Raw genomic sequence first — 18,038 nt, forward strand, 5'->3', positions numbered from 1 at the left:
GCACATTAAAGGGGACAGAGGTAGTAGTTCAACACTTGCACTCTCAAAACTGTTGATTGCATCTGTGACTGTGAGCTTAAGTCTACTGAGGCAGATGATTCCAAAATGGCCTGGTCTGCAAGTTGGAGCCTGACTCAGAAGCAATCTATTGTTTACTTACTGAGAAGCATAATTATAACCACAAAAAATTAGTACAAAAAGGATGCTTATCTACAGAAGAATGCATTCCACACACCAGTTCCTGTCTTTTTCATAAAAATATGTGATGACTTTAAAACATTCTCATAACCCCTGAAACATCACACATGTGAAGAAATCTGTGAAAGTCTTGTTTCACATGGCAATGCCCATCAGCTGGTTGCTCACCTTTTCAACATGGCTGACATAAGGACTGCATGTCAGAAACCAAACCTGTAGTGTTTCCTCTGACAAGGAAACTTTTCTGGCTACTCAGGAAGACCAAATCTGCTGTAGATTCAGACCATCTAATCATGGTCTAGCAATATAAAATATTACTTCAAGAACAGCAATACCATAGCAGCTATGCATGAAGTTAAGTCTCATTTTTCCCCAAAGGACGAGAGAAGCATCTAAACTAGCCTACAATGAAACTAGGCAGTCATCTGTGTAACCCTTTTCCGCACAAAAACTGAACTTTTTTGTTTACTAGCAAACATCAGTCTGGTCACTTCACCTAAAATATACAAACTTGTCTACTCCTGAAACTGCTGGCACCCATGTAAACTTGTGTAAGATACCGACACTGGCACCTTAAAGTTACAGTACTGCAACTTTTAAATGCCCACTATTCATGGTTATTGAAGAATTCAGACATTCATCTAGTATGTTTATACATTATTAACAACAAAGGCTAATGGCTGGATCAAAAGCAAGCACCATCTTTACATCTCAAAGAATGCAATTTCAGAGCTAAATTTTCATAGCATTCTTCAACATTTCTGGCAAACAACCTAACAATTAGGTAATATCTGCCAAGTCTAAACCATAATGTAATCTCCAACAAGTCTTGATACAGACCCATATTGTTGCTACGGAATGATTACTATTCCATTCCAGAGAGCAGTCTGCCAATGAGATTTAGCTGAAAAGGCTGCAAGTGGTTTAGCATACACAGTATAAACTGAAGTTTAGAAACTTTTCAGTTTAACCAGAAAAAAACAAACTGGTACTAAAACATTCCATAACAAAACGATCAGTTTTGTTTGTTTACCTGCTTACTATACTTCTCTTTTTCAAATTCTGCTATTTGATTAAATATATCCAATAAATTCTGAGGAAGTTGTTTTTTAACTCCTTCAGATGTACTATATTCTGTCTGTTTTTTGCCCAAGTCCCGTTCATTACTACCTTTCCAGTTTCGGTCATGGCCTGCGGTTTTTCTGTACTTGGAAGAGTCATTGCTTTGATATTTTCTGCCTTCCCCACTTCCAGTAGAATTATTTCTATGCCTTTCATATTTGTTGCTGGAGTCATTTTGGTAGGAGTCCTTTTCACCCCTATGGCATTCTGATGATTTATAGGAATATTCAGATCCTGCTGAAGAAGTTGAGTATCTCCTTTGACTCTGTTCAAATTTTTTGCAGCGTAGTCCTGAATTATCTGCTTCTGCATCTCTATTCCGTTTTGAATCATACAATCTGCCCTTTTCATACACCTTTATGGAGCAGGATTCTGAAGAATCCTTCCACTTTTCAGAGCACCTGTCCTTACTTGATTTTTTGTGTTTACTGAAGCTATCATGCTTTCTGGATATCTTAGGGTGTTCTACGGTGTGTTCAGACCTACCTTCAAAATAATCCTCACTTTTTACAGAACATGAGAAATCCAAGTGACATTTCTCCACCTCTTTGAACTCTGACTTAGCATGCTTTTCCAGAAGCTTTGCTACCTCTTGTTTTTGAATGAGAAAAGAAGCTGATGTATTAGCTGGCAGTGGGTACAACTCATTTTTACTGCATTCTTCCTCAAATGAAGAAACTCTAGTTGCATGTTTATGGGCACTGTAGGATGATTCTGAGTGTCTTCTTTTCTGCTTCTTCCTTTTTTTGTGACTTGATGAGGAAGATGAAGAGACTGATGTGACAGATGAATCACTGGAAGCATCACTTGAACTTGATGTCAATCTTTTTTTTCTTTTCTTAACTCTAACAAAAGTAAAACAAGTTAGTGAGGATCTTACATCACAAAGTCATTCATTTATTTGTATTGATAAAGTAGGTGACGTACCACACACGCATGGTCCAAAAGAGAGAGAAAAGGAATGCAATATGAAAAATGCAAACAATGCAGAAACACATATAGGAAGCATTTACCATATTTATTCAACATATCAAGTGCAGCTTAACTTGATACCAACACAGGGCAACATTAAAACTTAACACAAGTGTCAATTTTAACAACCAGGGAAAGGTAACTGGACATACATCTGCTCATGCTTTAAGTTGCCTGATAAAATCCCTTCCCAGGAAGTACTGAATTTTACTAATTACAGTTTAGCATCCTAAGGCAGCTGCAGTTGGCCGTGTACAGGAAAACACTAGATTTGCAGGTTATGTTAATGAGCTTATGAGATGCTTTCCATTTTGAACATTGCATATTATGTGTTTAAACGTCATGCTACCCCCCCCCCCAAAAAAAAAGTCAGACATCTTAAATTACTGTAAAGACAATAATTTTTATTGACAGTGGAATACTGTTCCACAATAGGGAGTTTCTGGAGGATAAATCTACTCCCAATTTTAAAGTAGGTGGTTTTGATTTTAAAATTAAGGCAGGGTCCTCTAATTTCTATCATGTGGCAGATACATTACACAGAAGGACTCGCGTGGAAGAGAATCCTTCTTAACTCTATAATCTAAACACATCACCTCTTAAAAAAATCTGTGCGAGAAACTACAAGGAAGTCTATAAAGTTGAGTAACATGCTTCGGATCACACTATTGAAATCCTACATTGCAATATTAAATTAACTGGCCTAACTAATGAAATAAACTGTAACATTACTATCACGATCAACACTAATACCCTTCAATAATCAGAGGAATCATACCAAAACATTTTCACATAACTGAGAAATTGTCAAATGCAAAATTTCCTTAACCTTATGTTCAGTTAGAATTAAATATTTTACTAAAGTATATGTGGATACGGGGTACCTCTTGAGAAAGCAATGAACCATTTGCTAACATGACAAATTAACTTACTGTCTTGACATTGTGCACTTTTTTTTTTAAATGAAATTCTGAACCATAAACCTACTCTTTTTGCCAGCCAAAAAGCTGGCTTAATTTGCAAATGTCAAAAACCTGAATTAACCACATACCTCTCTCTCTAGATGACTTAATATGAGAAAAAAGGCAATCCCAAAAGAGAAGAACGCAAGAAAGATCCTGTGAAACCTTATTTTCAGCACAAACCCCATTACACTGAGGACCACAAACTCACTGTATGTGAACAGTCTAAGAACAGTTTTCAACTCAATGTTAAATACTTTTAGTAATTCTATGAACAGCCTATCAATACTAATGAGGAATGCTATTACTATTGTCAAATAAAAGTACATGGCCCTAAAACTGACGCACCTTTATCTATGGCAAAGCAACATTTTCAAAGAAAGTTAGTTATACAAGCCTTAACAAAATTATACTTAGGGATATCAAAGACTTGCAATATTTTTTTTCTATAATTTCTATTAGCTTGATCAAGGCTCTCCATGACTATGGAAGACAATGGCCAACCTGGCAGATCTACAAATACATGGGATGATGGAAAACTACCTTCATGAACAGGTACAAATACTTTACTGTTTTTCTTATCCTTGCAACTGCAAACACTTTTGTAAACAGATGCATCAGCTGTACAAGGAATGATCTGGGAAGTTTGACTACTGAGATAACCAGGAATCGCTGAGCTTCATATATACATTTTTAATCTTAAGTGCATGTTTGACTGCTTCTAATGTAATTACAAGAGCCCAATTAAGGAAGTAATATTAGGGATCTTAAAGTAGAGACCAAAATACTTGGGGGAGGGTAAAAATCTTACCAGTCCAGCTTTATTACAAAAGTAGCAACTGTCCATCTACACAATACAACTGGAACTATTTTCCATCATTCTAATAGTTTAAAAGTTATTTGCTGTCTTAATGATAAGGAAACTTTCAAAATATCTTGTTTTGCATTTAAGAGTTATTCAATAAATTTTAGGAGTCCAGAAAGATGTAATACAAAAATATGTAATTACACAGTACTGGAAATAACCTGTAGACAGTAATGCATTATTTTTCAAACATATTCCACCAATAATTCTTTTGACTATGCTTTACATATGTGAATTGCTTTCAAGCAAAACGCTTATGGACTTGTTCATCTGAACAAGTGACATCTGATAAACTTTTTCTACGCAGGGTGCAAGCCCCTCACACACTTGATGCAGGGGGCTTTGCCCCTTGTATTACCTTAAACTAATGCAACCACCTCCAAATTCACCCTTTCAACTAAACAGGTATAAGATCGGGGTTTACTTAAAAGTAATTGATGGAAATATAGGAAAGTGACTTTTATCCTGTTATAAACACATTTATTTTGATTGTACTTCATTCGCCTGGAGTCCTGGCTGCCTGCAGATTGCAATCTTACAGCTTGGTAATAATTTTAAAGGCAGATCACATGGGCTACGGCTCAAACAGGCATTGAGCTGTGGGGAGCGAGTGGGAATTTAGTGGCTAGGTTTAGGGATGACTGGACATTTAGGATCATCGAGAGACAAAGACTTATCGACAGGATGCAAGTGGGAGTTTTAAGCTTAGGGAGCAGGGTTTGTGATAATGGGTAGGCAGCAAGTGAGGTGTTGAAGGTTAGATTTAGGGAGTAGTGTTTGTTACTAGGGTAGGGAGGGTCTGGGAGATTAAGGATTATGGTTAAACAGTGACTGGGTTATTTAGACTTAGAGTGGTTGGAATTTTCAGGGTTAGGGAACACGTGGAACTTTATTAGCGTTATGGTTCTGGGCAGACATGTGTAACAGAATCAATTCAGTGGGGAGGCTGGATACTTTACAGTTTCAAGCAAGTGACAGTAAACAGGACAAGAGTTTTTTGGATACACAGGATGCTCTGACTTATTTAATACATACATACATAAATACAAATATCTCAAGCACTGGCATTAATGCCTTTATAGAATGCCAATATACCGAAATAAGAAGTTATGTACTTACCATAACGCTCCATGTTATTTTCTTCTCGCCTTCTTTCTTGCTGGTTGGTTCGGAGCCGATCCTCGGCTCCGACTCGGCCATCTTCAAAAGCTCAAGAGCTGCTTACTGGCTCGAGGCCCCCCTATATTCCATGATGCCTGGCGCTAGATACCCAGATCTCGTTTGGTAAGTCTAACTGCAGACATAAAAATACAGGAATCCTATCCTAGAATGCATAAATCCTACTGGATAGACTACTAGTCAGAAAGGAATAGCCAGAGAAGATTCAGCCAGTGAAGGAAAAAAACATAAGGAACTCTTCTCAGTCTATTAAGATAGGGGATAGAGGGTGGGACGCAAGAAAGAAGGCGAGAAGAAAACAACTAACATGGAACGTTATGGTAGGTACATAACTTCTTAATATTAAGTTGTCTATCTCACCTTCATTCTTGCTGGTTGGGACAGCGTCCCTAGCACCTCAATCCTGGGTGGCTCATCGGAACAGACTCTTCAGAACAGTGGAACCAAAATCAGCTCTGCTCCTGGAGGCCACGTCCAGCTTATAATGTGAAATGAAGGTATGAGGACTGGCCCATGTAGCTGCCGCACAAATAGTTTCCATTGGCAATCTTGCTTGAAAAGCCACTGAAGTAGCCAGAGCTCTAGTGGAGTGACCTTTTGGTTTAGCAGGAAGCTCTTTGTTACTTAGCTGATACATCAATGTAATAATAGATGTCAACCACCTAGATAAAGTTGCTTTCGACACTGGTACACCTTGTTTACCCTCAGCATAGGACAGGAACAGCTGGTCTGATTTTCTGATTTGCTTAGTTCCATGCAAGTAAAAGCGTAACGGTCTATGAACATCCAACTGATGCAACTTGTACTCTGCCTTGTTGGAATAATTTGGAAAAAACAATGAGATCAATAGACTGATTCAAATTATTCTCAGAAGAAACCTTTGGAAGGAAGGATTAGTCCTGAGAGAAACTCTGTCCTTGTGGAAAACTAGATAAGGAGGGTGAACACAAAGAGCTTGAAGTTCACAAACTCTTCTGGCTGAAGTAATTGCAACTAGAAGAAGGGTCTTCCAAGAAAGAAACTTCAAAGAACAAGAAGCTGCAGGTTCAAAGGGAGGCAATATGAGGGAAGCTAAAATCAAATTTAGATCCCATGGAGGTGGGGGATCTCTCAGTGGAGGCCTGATTAAAGTAGTCCCTCTGAGAAAGGCTTTACAAAGCCTACGGGACATAATACTAGTATCTGATAGGCCTGTATGAAAGTTTGAAATTGCAGCTTGTTGAACTCTAATCATGGCAGAAGATGATCCAGCATGAAAAAGTTCCACTACAAAATCCAAAATATGGTGCACAGGGGCTGAAAAGGGATCTATATTTCTAGCCTCTGCCTAGAAAGAGAAACGTTTCCATTTACTAGCATAAGTCTTTCTAGTGGTAGACTTATGCGATAAGATGATTTGTTCGGGAGCCTGACTAAGGTGGGAGATGTTCGGGAGCCTGACTAAGGTTGGAAGTGGAGCAACCAAGCAGTGAGCTGGAAAGATTGAAGGGATTGGTGCAGCCCGCCCGATTGATGGATCAGGAGGTCTGAAACTGGGTCCAGGGCTGCTCCAGAAGGTGATGATGCAGGAACGGTTACCAAAGTTGTTGAGGCCAGTAAGGGGTAATGAGGATCATCTTGGTAGCTTTCTGTATTAGTTTGGGAATTAGGGGAAACGGAGGGAAAGCATAAAGAAGTCCCTGAGGCCAATCGTGAACTAGAGCGTCTCTGGGGAAGTGTCCGGGAAGAGGGAGGAGAGAGAAGAAATTGTTGCACTTGCTGCTGAAGGGGGAGGCAAAAAGGTCGCAGCAAGGCTGACCCCATCTGCGGAAAATTTGGTCCGCCACTGTCTGATTGAGAGACCACTAGTGAGGCATGAGAATTGCTCTGCTCAGCCTGTCCGCTATAATGTTGGACTTCCCAGGAATGTGCGCTGCTATCCGAAACCGTTGGGAAGAGATCGCCCACTGCCAGAGTTTGAGTGCTTCTCGACATAGGGGGTAGGACTTGGTTCCACCCTACTTGTTGATATACCACACTACCAACATATTGTCTCTTTGAATTGCAATGGTCCCGGTGGGAAGAGAGCTGTGAAGAGCTTGCAACGCCAAAAGCACGGCCCTCATCTCCAAAACATTGATATGCAGATGGTACTCATGAGGCTGCCAGGTGCCTTGGACTGTTCTACCCTGAAAATGCCACCCCACCTGATCAGGGAGGCATCCGTGGTCCCCGTAGCCACTGGAGGAGGAAAAGCAAATGGTCTGCCCTGGGGTACTGATGGGGAAACCATCCAAGCAAGTTGGTTTTTGCATGTCTGTGTGATCATTATCTTGTGAGACATTGGAAGTTGCTGGAAAGACCATTGGGTGAACAGCATCCACTGAAGAATCCTCATATGAAAACGAGCAAGGGGAACTAGTATGACAGCCGCTGCCATGAGACCCAAGGTTTTTAGGATTTATCTAGCCTGAATTTTTTTGCATCCTAATAAGACCTGCACATGTCGGCGAATGTCTAACACTCTGTCTAATGGCAGTCTCGCTGATGTGTCCTTTGTATTTAAGTTTACGCCTATAAAGGTAATAGATTGACAAGGCGACAATGCAGACTTTTCGAAATTTATTGCGATACCTAGCTTGGAGCAAGTTTAGATGGTTTTGTTTCTGGCTTGCAGCAGGTGATGTCTGGTGGTAGCAGTAAGGAGTCAGTCGTCTAGATATGGAAACACCTGGAATCCTTGCCGTCTCAGGTGAGTGGTAACTACTGCCAAACATTTGCTGAACACCCTGGGGGCTGTGGTGAGACCAAAGGGCAGAGCTCTGAACTGATGACTGGCTCCCAGCCAGAAGCGGAGGAATCTTCTGGAGCGTCTGTCCATTTTGATATGGTAGTATGCATTCTGAAGATCTATGGAGCACATCCAATCAATTGTCCTGACCCAGAAAGGATAAAATGGACTGTAGCGTGACCATCCGGAACTTCGTTCTTTGAACAGACCTGTTTAGTCTGCTGAGATCCAGAATGGGTCTCCAGTCCCGTTCTTTTTTGGTACCAAAAAGAACCTTGAGTAAATTCCGGATCCTTGCTGGTTTGCTGGGACTGGCTGGATGGCTCTTTTTCTTAGCAGTTTTGATATTTCTTGAACTGCTTGATCCCTTAGATTGGGTAGAACATCTGGAAGGGATTTGTTGGGAATGTAGGGAGTGCGAAAGAACGTGATTTTGTAGCCTTCAGATATGACAGACAGTACCCATTTGTCTTGTGTTATACTTTGCCAGGCTTTTGGGTACAGCGATAATCTTCCTCCGACTGCCTCCGAAGGTGGACAGCTGGGCAGCACCTCAGGGATGCTGGAAGGGCATGTCAGAGAAAGATACTCTTTGGCCCTGATTTTGCAAAGCCCCTCTGCCCAGAGGGTGGCGTCTATTGTTGTTCCCTCCTCTGCCTCTGGAAGGGAACACTCCACGTGTCAGGCACGGCTCCCTTGGGTTTCCGGAACCATATCTTCCCACTCTTCTGACCCTTGGGATACGGTCTTGAAGGAGTGGAAAAACAGACTCCCACAGCAGAGAGTCTTGCCTTCCTGCTCACAACTGGTAAGGGTATCCTTCACCTGTGGTCCAAAAAGAGCAGAACTATCAAAGGGGGTGTTGGTGAAAGACACCCTGAAGGGTTCCGCAAAGTTACATAACCGCATCCAAGCATGCCTCCTTAAGGCCACGCCTGGGCCTGCGGCCCTATTCGCACCATCGGCTGCACAAGAGATAAACTGCATGGAGGAGTTTACTACCGAATTAAGAGTCGCCAGCTGGAAGGCAACCTTAGCCTGGGCCCCCGCAGCTGATGGATCTTGAAGGGTATCTCCTAGCTCTTTAAGGAGATCCCTTTGAAGGCAGGTAAAGTGGCACAAGTAATTCAGCGACCTCATGGAGAAGGTCGCTGAGGAAAACATCCGCTTCCCATATCTGTCCATCGTCCTAGATTCCTTATTAGGGGGATGGACAGATGAAGTTTCAGCCAACTCCTTTTTTGTGGCCGCTGCTACCACAATGGCATTAACGGGAATACCCTTAGTCAGAAATTGCTTGTCCTGTGGTGCAGTAATAAATTTTGTGGGTCTTCGGGGGGTTGGTTCCACTGTGTCTGGGGCTGACCATGCCTTCCGAGTCACCACAGACATCAGTGGATCGAAAGGCGGAGACACCCAGGAGGTGGAGGGTCGGGAACCAAACGCGTCCAGGAATACAGACTCATCCTCGGAAGGGTTAAAGGTAGTCCAGTTCCCCCTCTGCCTAAGTATCGCAAGGATGTCCGAGAAAGAGACGTCCTCATTGGGGATCTCAGGGACCCTTCCGAATCCTCTAAGTCGGTATCTGAAGTGACCGACTCAGGGGAGTCAACATGCTTCCTCTTGCATTTCCTCTTTCGAGGGGGCTCCTCTGAATGATCAGGGGAGGCATCGGAAGAGGAAGATACACCCAATGGGGTGCCCTGGAGTGCTTGTTCCCCACGCTTGGGGTCTGGAGGAGGGGCAGAGGCAGCCGCAGGCACCATGGGGAGAGGAGACAATGAGGCTGATCGTGGGGCTGACTCAGAGGCCAGCACACTCCTCATGACCTTGAAGGCGCCCCTTCCTGATAGCGGAGAAGGCTCTGGCTCCAAAGAGACCGGAATCCTTCCCGGCACCGAGACGGCTCCAAAGCAGATGTAGGAGCCGAACTCACCTGCGCCAAAGCTCCGAGAGGGAGAACGGGGTCAGGCAAGGATCCGATGCCACTCGCCCCCTTGGAGCCGACGAGGGAGTCCCGGGCGCCCAGATCCCTCCAAGGACGGTACCATGGAAGCAATCGGAGCAGACGACGGAACCAAAAGTGTAGGTATAGGCGCCAACGGTCCCACGATCAGAGCCCCAGCAAGCTCCGGCTCCGAACTCAAGGGACAAGTCGAAGGAGGAATTACTGCAGAGACAGGCGGAGCCGATCCCTGATGAGGGAGGCTGGATAACATTTTAGCCAGGGCCTGCAATTTTAGAAGCCTGCTCACCACTCTCTCCAAATCATGGTCAGATAGTCTAGAAGACAGAGAAGAGTGGGATCGGTGACTTCACTCCGAATGTAACAGAGGCGACCCCGGAGCAGAATGTATCAACTCTAGGGATGGAGATGTAGAGCATTTTCAGCTCCCTGATGGTTCCGACACCAGAGTCGGGGCCGACTGGGAGATAGGTAATTCGGTTCCAGTCGGAACCGAAGTTGAAGCAGACGCCACACCTGATGACGGCTCTGAACTGGGAGCTGGCGGCTTTGTTGGCTTAGAGGGTTTCACTGGCTGGGTCTTAGCCGGTGACCCTTCAGGTTTGAGCAAACCTCTAAGGATTAGCTTTTATTCCTACACTCCTGCAGGACTCTTGGACTAAAGGCATGACACACCGAACAGGAGTCCTGCAGGTGTAGGGCGCCCAAACAGTAGACACAGTGACATCTTATGACAGCATGAGTCACACTTCTTGAATCCAGATACTTTCGTATCTTTAGACATTCCTGTAAAAGGAAATATCAATTTACAAAGAAAAAGTAACAGAAGGGAAGTAGGTAACTAGTAAAACACACGCACGCAACACAAGTTACCACACCCTAACAGCACACACACTCTATTATCCAAGAAAAAGTAAATAGACCTACTAATTTACAACAATTTCTAATAAAGAAACTAGTACATAAAAATTGAGAATAAGGATTAGCCTCTAACTAAAAACGGCTAACTTTAAGAAAAGAAACAGGGGAGGGGAAAACTCTCTAACAAGAAAACGAGTTTTCAAGGGAAGGAGACAATTACAAATAGATAACTACAACTACTATAACTATTCTAAACACCAACTACAATATAAATTTTTTTATATACACTAACAATAAAATTGAAAAATATGACCTGAGCCAGTAAAAGCAACCTCGCAGCAGAAGCAGCAAACGACATCTGGGTATCTAGCGCTAGGCATTATGGGATATAGGTGGGCCTCAAGCCAGTAAGCAGCTCTCGAGCTTTTGAAGATGGCAGAGTCGGAGCAGAGGATCGGCTCCGAACCAACCAGCAAGAATGACGGCGAGATAGACAACTTATCATTTTTTGCCATAAGTAGTCCAAGCTGTTGTAAAAAAATATCTAAACTAGTGCTTGCTTTAATGTGATTTGGTAGTTTACTCCATGCATCAGCTGCTTTCACAGACAGCCAATTAGTACACTCCTCATTCCTATAGAATCTTCTACATAGGTTGTCTGATGATTCTCTACTACTTTTTGATAACCCCAAACATTCCCAAAGATGGTCGTCTCTAAAGACACGATATACCTGAATAAAGTCTCCTCTTAAATATCAACATGACGCGCTGTACAAGTTGATATTTTAGTCTCTCATAACTTAAATTTTCATATCTATGGATGCCCTTCGTATATTTTCTCTGTAATCTTTCATGTTTACTCATACTTTTCTTATAAGGTTTCCATACCATTTTCCATATTCAAGTTTGTGTCTAATGTAACTAACAAACACTGACTTCATCACTTCTGATTTCCTAGACTATAAATCTATTTATATAACCTACAGTTCTAGAACTACTGTGGTGGTGGTGCTGCGGTAGCGTTGTCGCCTCACAGTTAGACGTTGCCTGTTCGATTCTCAGAGCGTCTTCCATGCGGCGACATGCGTGAATGGGCGTGCCTTCGTTGAAGATTGTGCGTTAGGCCCGGCAAGCCAGCACATCAAAATCTACTGCCAATCATTAGCGGACTGGAGCTTTGCTGTGGCAACCCCTTACCGGGAAAAGCCGAAAGAAACAAACAGTTCTAGAACTATCAATAATCAATTGGTTGATATGATTAGAAAAACTCGAAGCTGACTCTACCCATATATTCAGGTCCTTAAATGACTCCACAGTTTCAATCACAGTATGCTGTATTAAACCTTCACCTTTCAATTTGTCTTCAAAATCACATATGGTTAGTTTTTGATGTACTTATCAGCACATTACTCTTCTGTGCCCAAATCGTCTATTTAATGAAGTTCTTTTGCAGACATGTCCTGTCTGTAACGCATGTAATCAGTTTACTCAATTTCAAATCATCTCCATACAGACTATAGAATACCTTGGATAAAAAGATAGGTCTGAAAGATACGATCTAAACAGGTGTGGGCCTAGGACAGAGCCCTTTGGGACGCCCTGACTGTAACCAAGAATTTAATTTGTCCAACTGCGGTATGATACTTGCCATGTCCTATTTGTAAGCTATGCAGCTATCCATCTTATCAAGACTGCATCAGTACCTAGATGTTTTAATTTATTGATCAGTGTTTTGTGAATGACCCTGACAAAAGCTGAAGTTAAATCTATATAAATTACATCACAGTACAATTTTCCATTCATAGATATTATATTGTTATAGCACATCTGACAGGTGGCATTAGATCTATTTTCAGCATATGCATGCTGACATTTGGTTTCAAGTCCCAACATTTTGAATTCCGGCAATGAGTTATCCAATATTGCCTTCTCCATTATTTTCCACAATATGAAAGTAGACTTAAGGGTCTGTATAACTCTGGGTTGGACCTTCTCTCCTTTCCTTTAAAGACGGGTTTAATAAGTGCACGTCTCCAATCTTACAGAATCTCCCCATACTTATGCAACCTAGTAAATAGATATAATTGTACTGCAAGTTCTTGCTGAAGTGTTCTCATGTCATTATTACTAATTCCATCTCCTCCATATGTTTTGTTTGGATCCATTTTGCACAGTTCTTTTTCAATATAATCTAATTTGATTTCAGTATAAGGTTAACTTGATGCCATTTAGACAACTTACCACCACCCTCTTTTTGGGGCTAAACTGTTTTGCATAAGATTCTGGTAATATATCTATAATCTGCTGTGTCTGAGAATACATTTTAGAATCTACACACGGTTTATTAATTTGTACGTCTTTACTCCTTCCATACCCTATGTATCTTGGCCTGGACTCAGGACCTACACCTCAGGCAAGTGAGTCAAGGGTGGATGGAGCGAGTCAGGGCAAGATGATGAGAGAGATCACAGAACAGGCACTTTTCCTACATTAAAAAAATGGGGAAACTCTCAGAAATAATTGTTTTTGTCAAGATTAGAATGGTGACGGATGCTCTCTGTCTACCATGGCAGACTTCAATAAATGTAGACTGATGTACAGTACTGTAGGATATACTGGAAGCTGTCTGACTTGACATGTATTGCAATGTTTTGTGTTTTAACTCAGTTAATATACTGTCTTAAAATAATTTATTTTTGTAAAGGTATAAGTAAATTATGGCGTTCTGGCTATTTGCCTTTTTGGAATGGCAGGTTCATATAAATAAGTGCTAAGCTATCAGTCTGCATGCTATTATAAACGTAGCTAATATCAAAAGGTCAGACAAACACTGTAACTCGTATCGGTCAGGTTAGGACCTTAACCATTATGCTAATCCTCTCCCCAGGTAACATATGCAGGACTACAACACTCCCCATATGGTGCACTGCAATGTTAGCAATCCATCTACCTGGTGTGAGAACAGAACCCACAACCCTCTGCACCAAAGGCAAGCGTGCTCCCTGCTCCTACACCAACATTAAAATATTATGGGTTAATATCATGCAATCAATCTGCAGACTAATATACCCAGCCAATAATGAGACAGAAATCAAAAGCAAGAATCAAACCCTGAACCTTGTGTCAATGAGGTAAGCACCTTAATTATGTCAACCTCCCCAACCCAGCTGGTATTACTAGTACACCTAAAAAATGAATATGGGTAAAACTCTTCAGCAGCTTACCTGTACTGATCCTAAGTTTGCTCTATAACCATAAACAAAACCGACTTTCCTGAAATGTGCTGAGATGAAACTGATCACCTAGGCTGTAGAAGGCTTGTAAGTTCATTAAATAGAAACTTAGCAAAGTACGTCTGTTTTATGTGAGGAGCTGATTAAGTTTACTAAGGGGGAAGATGCCGACTTTGACACGTGTTGTATATATAGATTATCTTTCCTGGAAAGCATCTGCAACTGGGAAACAAACGATACTTCTCTTTGCACAGAGTATTGATTTTTTGGCAAATTGGTTGAATGAGCCATACAAGGGTTGAAATGTTTATGGAATATTGTAACACTACAGTTAATAGCTTATATATACATATATATTTTTGATTAAAAATATTACAGTTTGAAAAGCTGGGGGTGTTGCAAGAATTATGTTTTTCTGAATGCAACTGCCTACCATTAAAGCATGTTTATTTTTTCTTAATTGCACTTTTATGGATGATACTTTGAGATAACTAACATGGAAAGTCAGCAGCCTTATACATCTAATTAAGCAAACAGTAATCCAGATACTAAAATTTTGTACACCAGCAATAATTGCTCTACATGAGATGCATTTGTACAGCCAAGTATTTCAGGAATGTTTCAGTTTATGTTGTGTGGGCAAATTTTTCTCTTTGCCGAGTGAGAGGGAAGACTCGCTCCTCTACTGGCTATAAACACGTCTTATAAACATTGATGCAGTCCCAGTAGATGATGAGGATTAAAGTTGATGGAATTAAGGTAAAGTTTCAGGAAATCTGGCTGACTTAAATTTCAACTTATCTTCCTCCTGGTTTTCAGAAATATGAATTTAAAGCTGTAATGTCTAAGGTCCTGTAAGAATGTGTATTAATGTATTTTGGTGACTGGAACGCATCTAGTGTAACAAATGTTAATAGGGGACTAGAAAAGACACTCTTAAATGGATAGATATGTTGGCAATGATTGGATATCTACAATGCTATAAGATGTAGACACAGATATACTACAGATAAAGGGGTACCACCTATTACTCAGAAAAAAAAAAATAAAACATGACCTCCAAGTTGGACTGTACAGATATCACTAACAAGCATGGATACCTGGTTACTGGAAGAGATCTGAAACCCATGACAGCTTCTGACCTTGCTCCTTAACTGATGAATTTAAAAATTTAAAACCTGTTAGAGGACCAGCACTTGGTCCAACACTTGCAATTTCCAGCCTATGTCTTAAAGCAGAAGTTTAGTACATTGAGTACTCACACCTTAAAGGAATATTTAGTGCAATTTACATAAACTGCAAAACTATGGGATTAGTATCAGGTAAAAGCTTCTTTACAGCATTTCATAACTCTTTGCATCTCAGTGCAATGGGAGAGTAGTAAAACTAACCTAACAGAAAGCACATCAGTATTCAGCAACCTGGAAACAAAAAGAAATATGGCACAATAAACTGAGGAATGACAGATACAGGACATGAAAACTTGATACAAGGGAACTAGAGATTACTTTTTTGCTCATTTAGTTGTCTATCAAAAATGGTTAGCAATAAAGTTCAGACTACAATCTTCAATTGAAGAGATCACAGCTTCAGACACGGCAAGCCAACTCAAAGTTTTGAGCAAGCTGGAGAAATTTCCAGATGCCTTTGGATGTTATTACCAGGATTTTTACTTGGTGAAGAAGGCTTCTGCACATAGGAGGTCACAGTGGGTGGGAGGGCATTTGAAAAATTGCACCTTCCAGGCTCTTGGTTGAACAGGCAGACTTTTTTACCCCCACAAAGTTAAAGTCCAGTGGAGGAACAGGTGTCTCAAGGGGAGTATGGTGCAGAACCTAAGTCATATCTCACAATTAGCTATCATCAAAAATCTGGACAACGGGTCTTGGGTTATGAAAAGCAGGCAAATCTGGGCCGACATCTGGACAGTTAATTGACATGAAATCTGCATATACAATAACACAGCTCCTCCTACATCCAGTCAGATTATGGGATGCCACAACTTAGAAACGTACATTTAAAACATTTAAAAATATAATGCAAACATTAAACAGAATAATGATTTTTGTATTCATATTAAGCCATTAACGGGGTTAACTGATGAACAGCACACACAGCAGCCTGTAACAACTGTTCTATTACATGAATGCTACCACGGTCTTGACCATACCTCTCAACAGTACCAAAAATTTTCTGGGATGTTCCTGGTTTTGACTCAAATTTTAGCCTTGTCTCTGTCAATCCCTCCTACAACTATTGATTTTTTGGAGAAAGAATGGTGAATTAGACTTTAATAACAATAACTGAAGTTATACACTTTTACTTCAGAAAATGTCTATTAAATCACATTCTCTTGTTCGGTCAATGCCTCTGGTTAATGGCAATATTTTAAAAGTGTTCCTGATTGTCCCTGATTCTGCTGATAGCCATGGCCTTGACTCACGTAGTACCCTTGGCCAACTGTTCTCCTGTAGGCTAAAGTTATGACAGCAGTGGGTATACTATGAATGGAACATTTCAAAGGCCCACAGGGATCTCACAGCAATAACATAGGCCTCTACCAGCAAAAAGCTGGAATAGTTTCTTATCTGCATAACTCCACATACAATAACATACATACACATATCCCCAGAATCTACAGGTAAGCAGACATGACAAAATCCTGACACATACACGAGAATGATTGATCTTACTTCACCAACAGTGTTCCTAACAAAGAAAACAGGTGTCAAACACTGGTGCCTTCAATATGAAACGTAAAAAGAAAAGGACCACTGAATTCTACAAAGCTCTGCATATTTCAAATCTTCAGTGAGGACACTCCAAGAGTCCTAAGCATAGAGCTGCTGGAGGTAATAGTCCAGTAAAGCTAAACATATGCACCGAAGTAGGTATAAATAAATTCAATCATTCAGCAGCATCTCCACACTGAATTACACTGTGTGAACTTCAGTGTCACTGGAGAGTTCTGTACACAGATAAAACCCAACACCATCCTATTACCATTAAAGTAGCATGCTTTATAAAGCATTTGCTCTTAAGCCAAATGCAGTCTTAATTCACAATACAGGACTGTGTGTAAAAGGCAGTGCATCAAGAACACGATATTCAGAATAGGCATTACCCACATCAAAGACCTTACTTTCTGTATACAGCCAAAGGAAAACTGAATAGCACTATACAGTTCCTAATATATCGCGGAATATTACGGAGATAAAAATATTTATTGGAGGAAAAAAATAATTCTATACAACGTAGGTGCAGTAGTCACTATTACAAAGGTCATCTTCTGGTTTTGTTGAATGTGGGTAAATTCCCCTTTCCCTGAAGTATAGACAACTTAAAGTTGATTATATTAAATAAAGTGGTACAAAAACAAAGTTTCTTGAACTGGAGGGGTGGAAGGTTGTGCCTCAGAGACAGCTTGAGTTTGAATTACAATAATCAAAATAATAAAGCTTTTACAACGCCAATATTAATAGGGCATCAATAGAATTGCTCTATGCAGGTCTGCTGTAATAAATTAAAATACAGGAATAATGTTGCAGATGCATTATGCAGAGGAAACTGAAAAGAAAAACCGTGAACACAAGTGAGATAAAAGTAAATTTGCAATGAACAGAAAAATGAGAATGGGTATTTAGAACTCTAAGGACTTAGGGTAAATATCTCAATGGCTGGGTAAATTCAATTGTTTTAGGAAGACAAGCTGCTTACACAGTTACTGTACTTTGTGAGTTACTGATATCTAGTCAAGTGTTGAGGGACAGAAATAACCATATGGTCTTTATATAGACATATATATATATATATATATATATATATATACACAGACACACATACATATATATATATACATACACACACACACATATATATATATATATATATACATATATATATATATATA

At 40.6% G+C, this 18,038-nt stretch overlaps 1 protein-coding gene across 1 annotated transcript in view; it reads right to left on the reverse strand.

Moving 5' to 3' along the window:
* Positions 1-1,213: 1,213 nt before the first annotated feature.
* The window catches only part of TTC14 (tetratricopeptide repeat domain 14), a 1,552,254-nt gene continuing 1,535,429 nt past the window's right edge, over positions 1,214-18,038 (reverse strand). Inside the window, exon 12 of the mRNA XM_044070762.1 lies at positions 1,214-2,165. Coding sequence (XP_043926697.1) covers positions 1,214-2,165 — 952 coding nt within the window. The remainder of the gene's footprint in view (positions 2,166-18,038) is intronic.

The sequence above is a fragment of the Protopterus annectens genome, chromosome 4.part1, assembly GCF_019279795.1.
Source record: "Protopterus annectens isolate FY-2018-M chromosome 4.part1, PAN1.0, whole genome shotgun sequence".
In the NCBI taxonomy this organism is placed as follows: Eukaryota; Metazoa; Chordata; order Ceratodontiformes; family Protopteridae; genus Protopterus; species Protopterus annectens.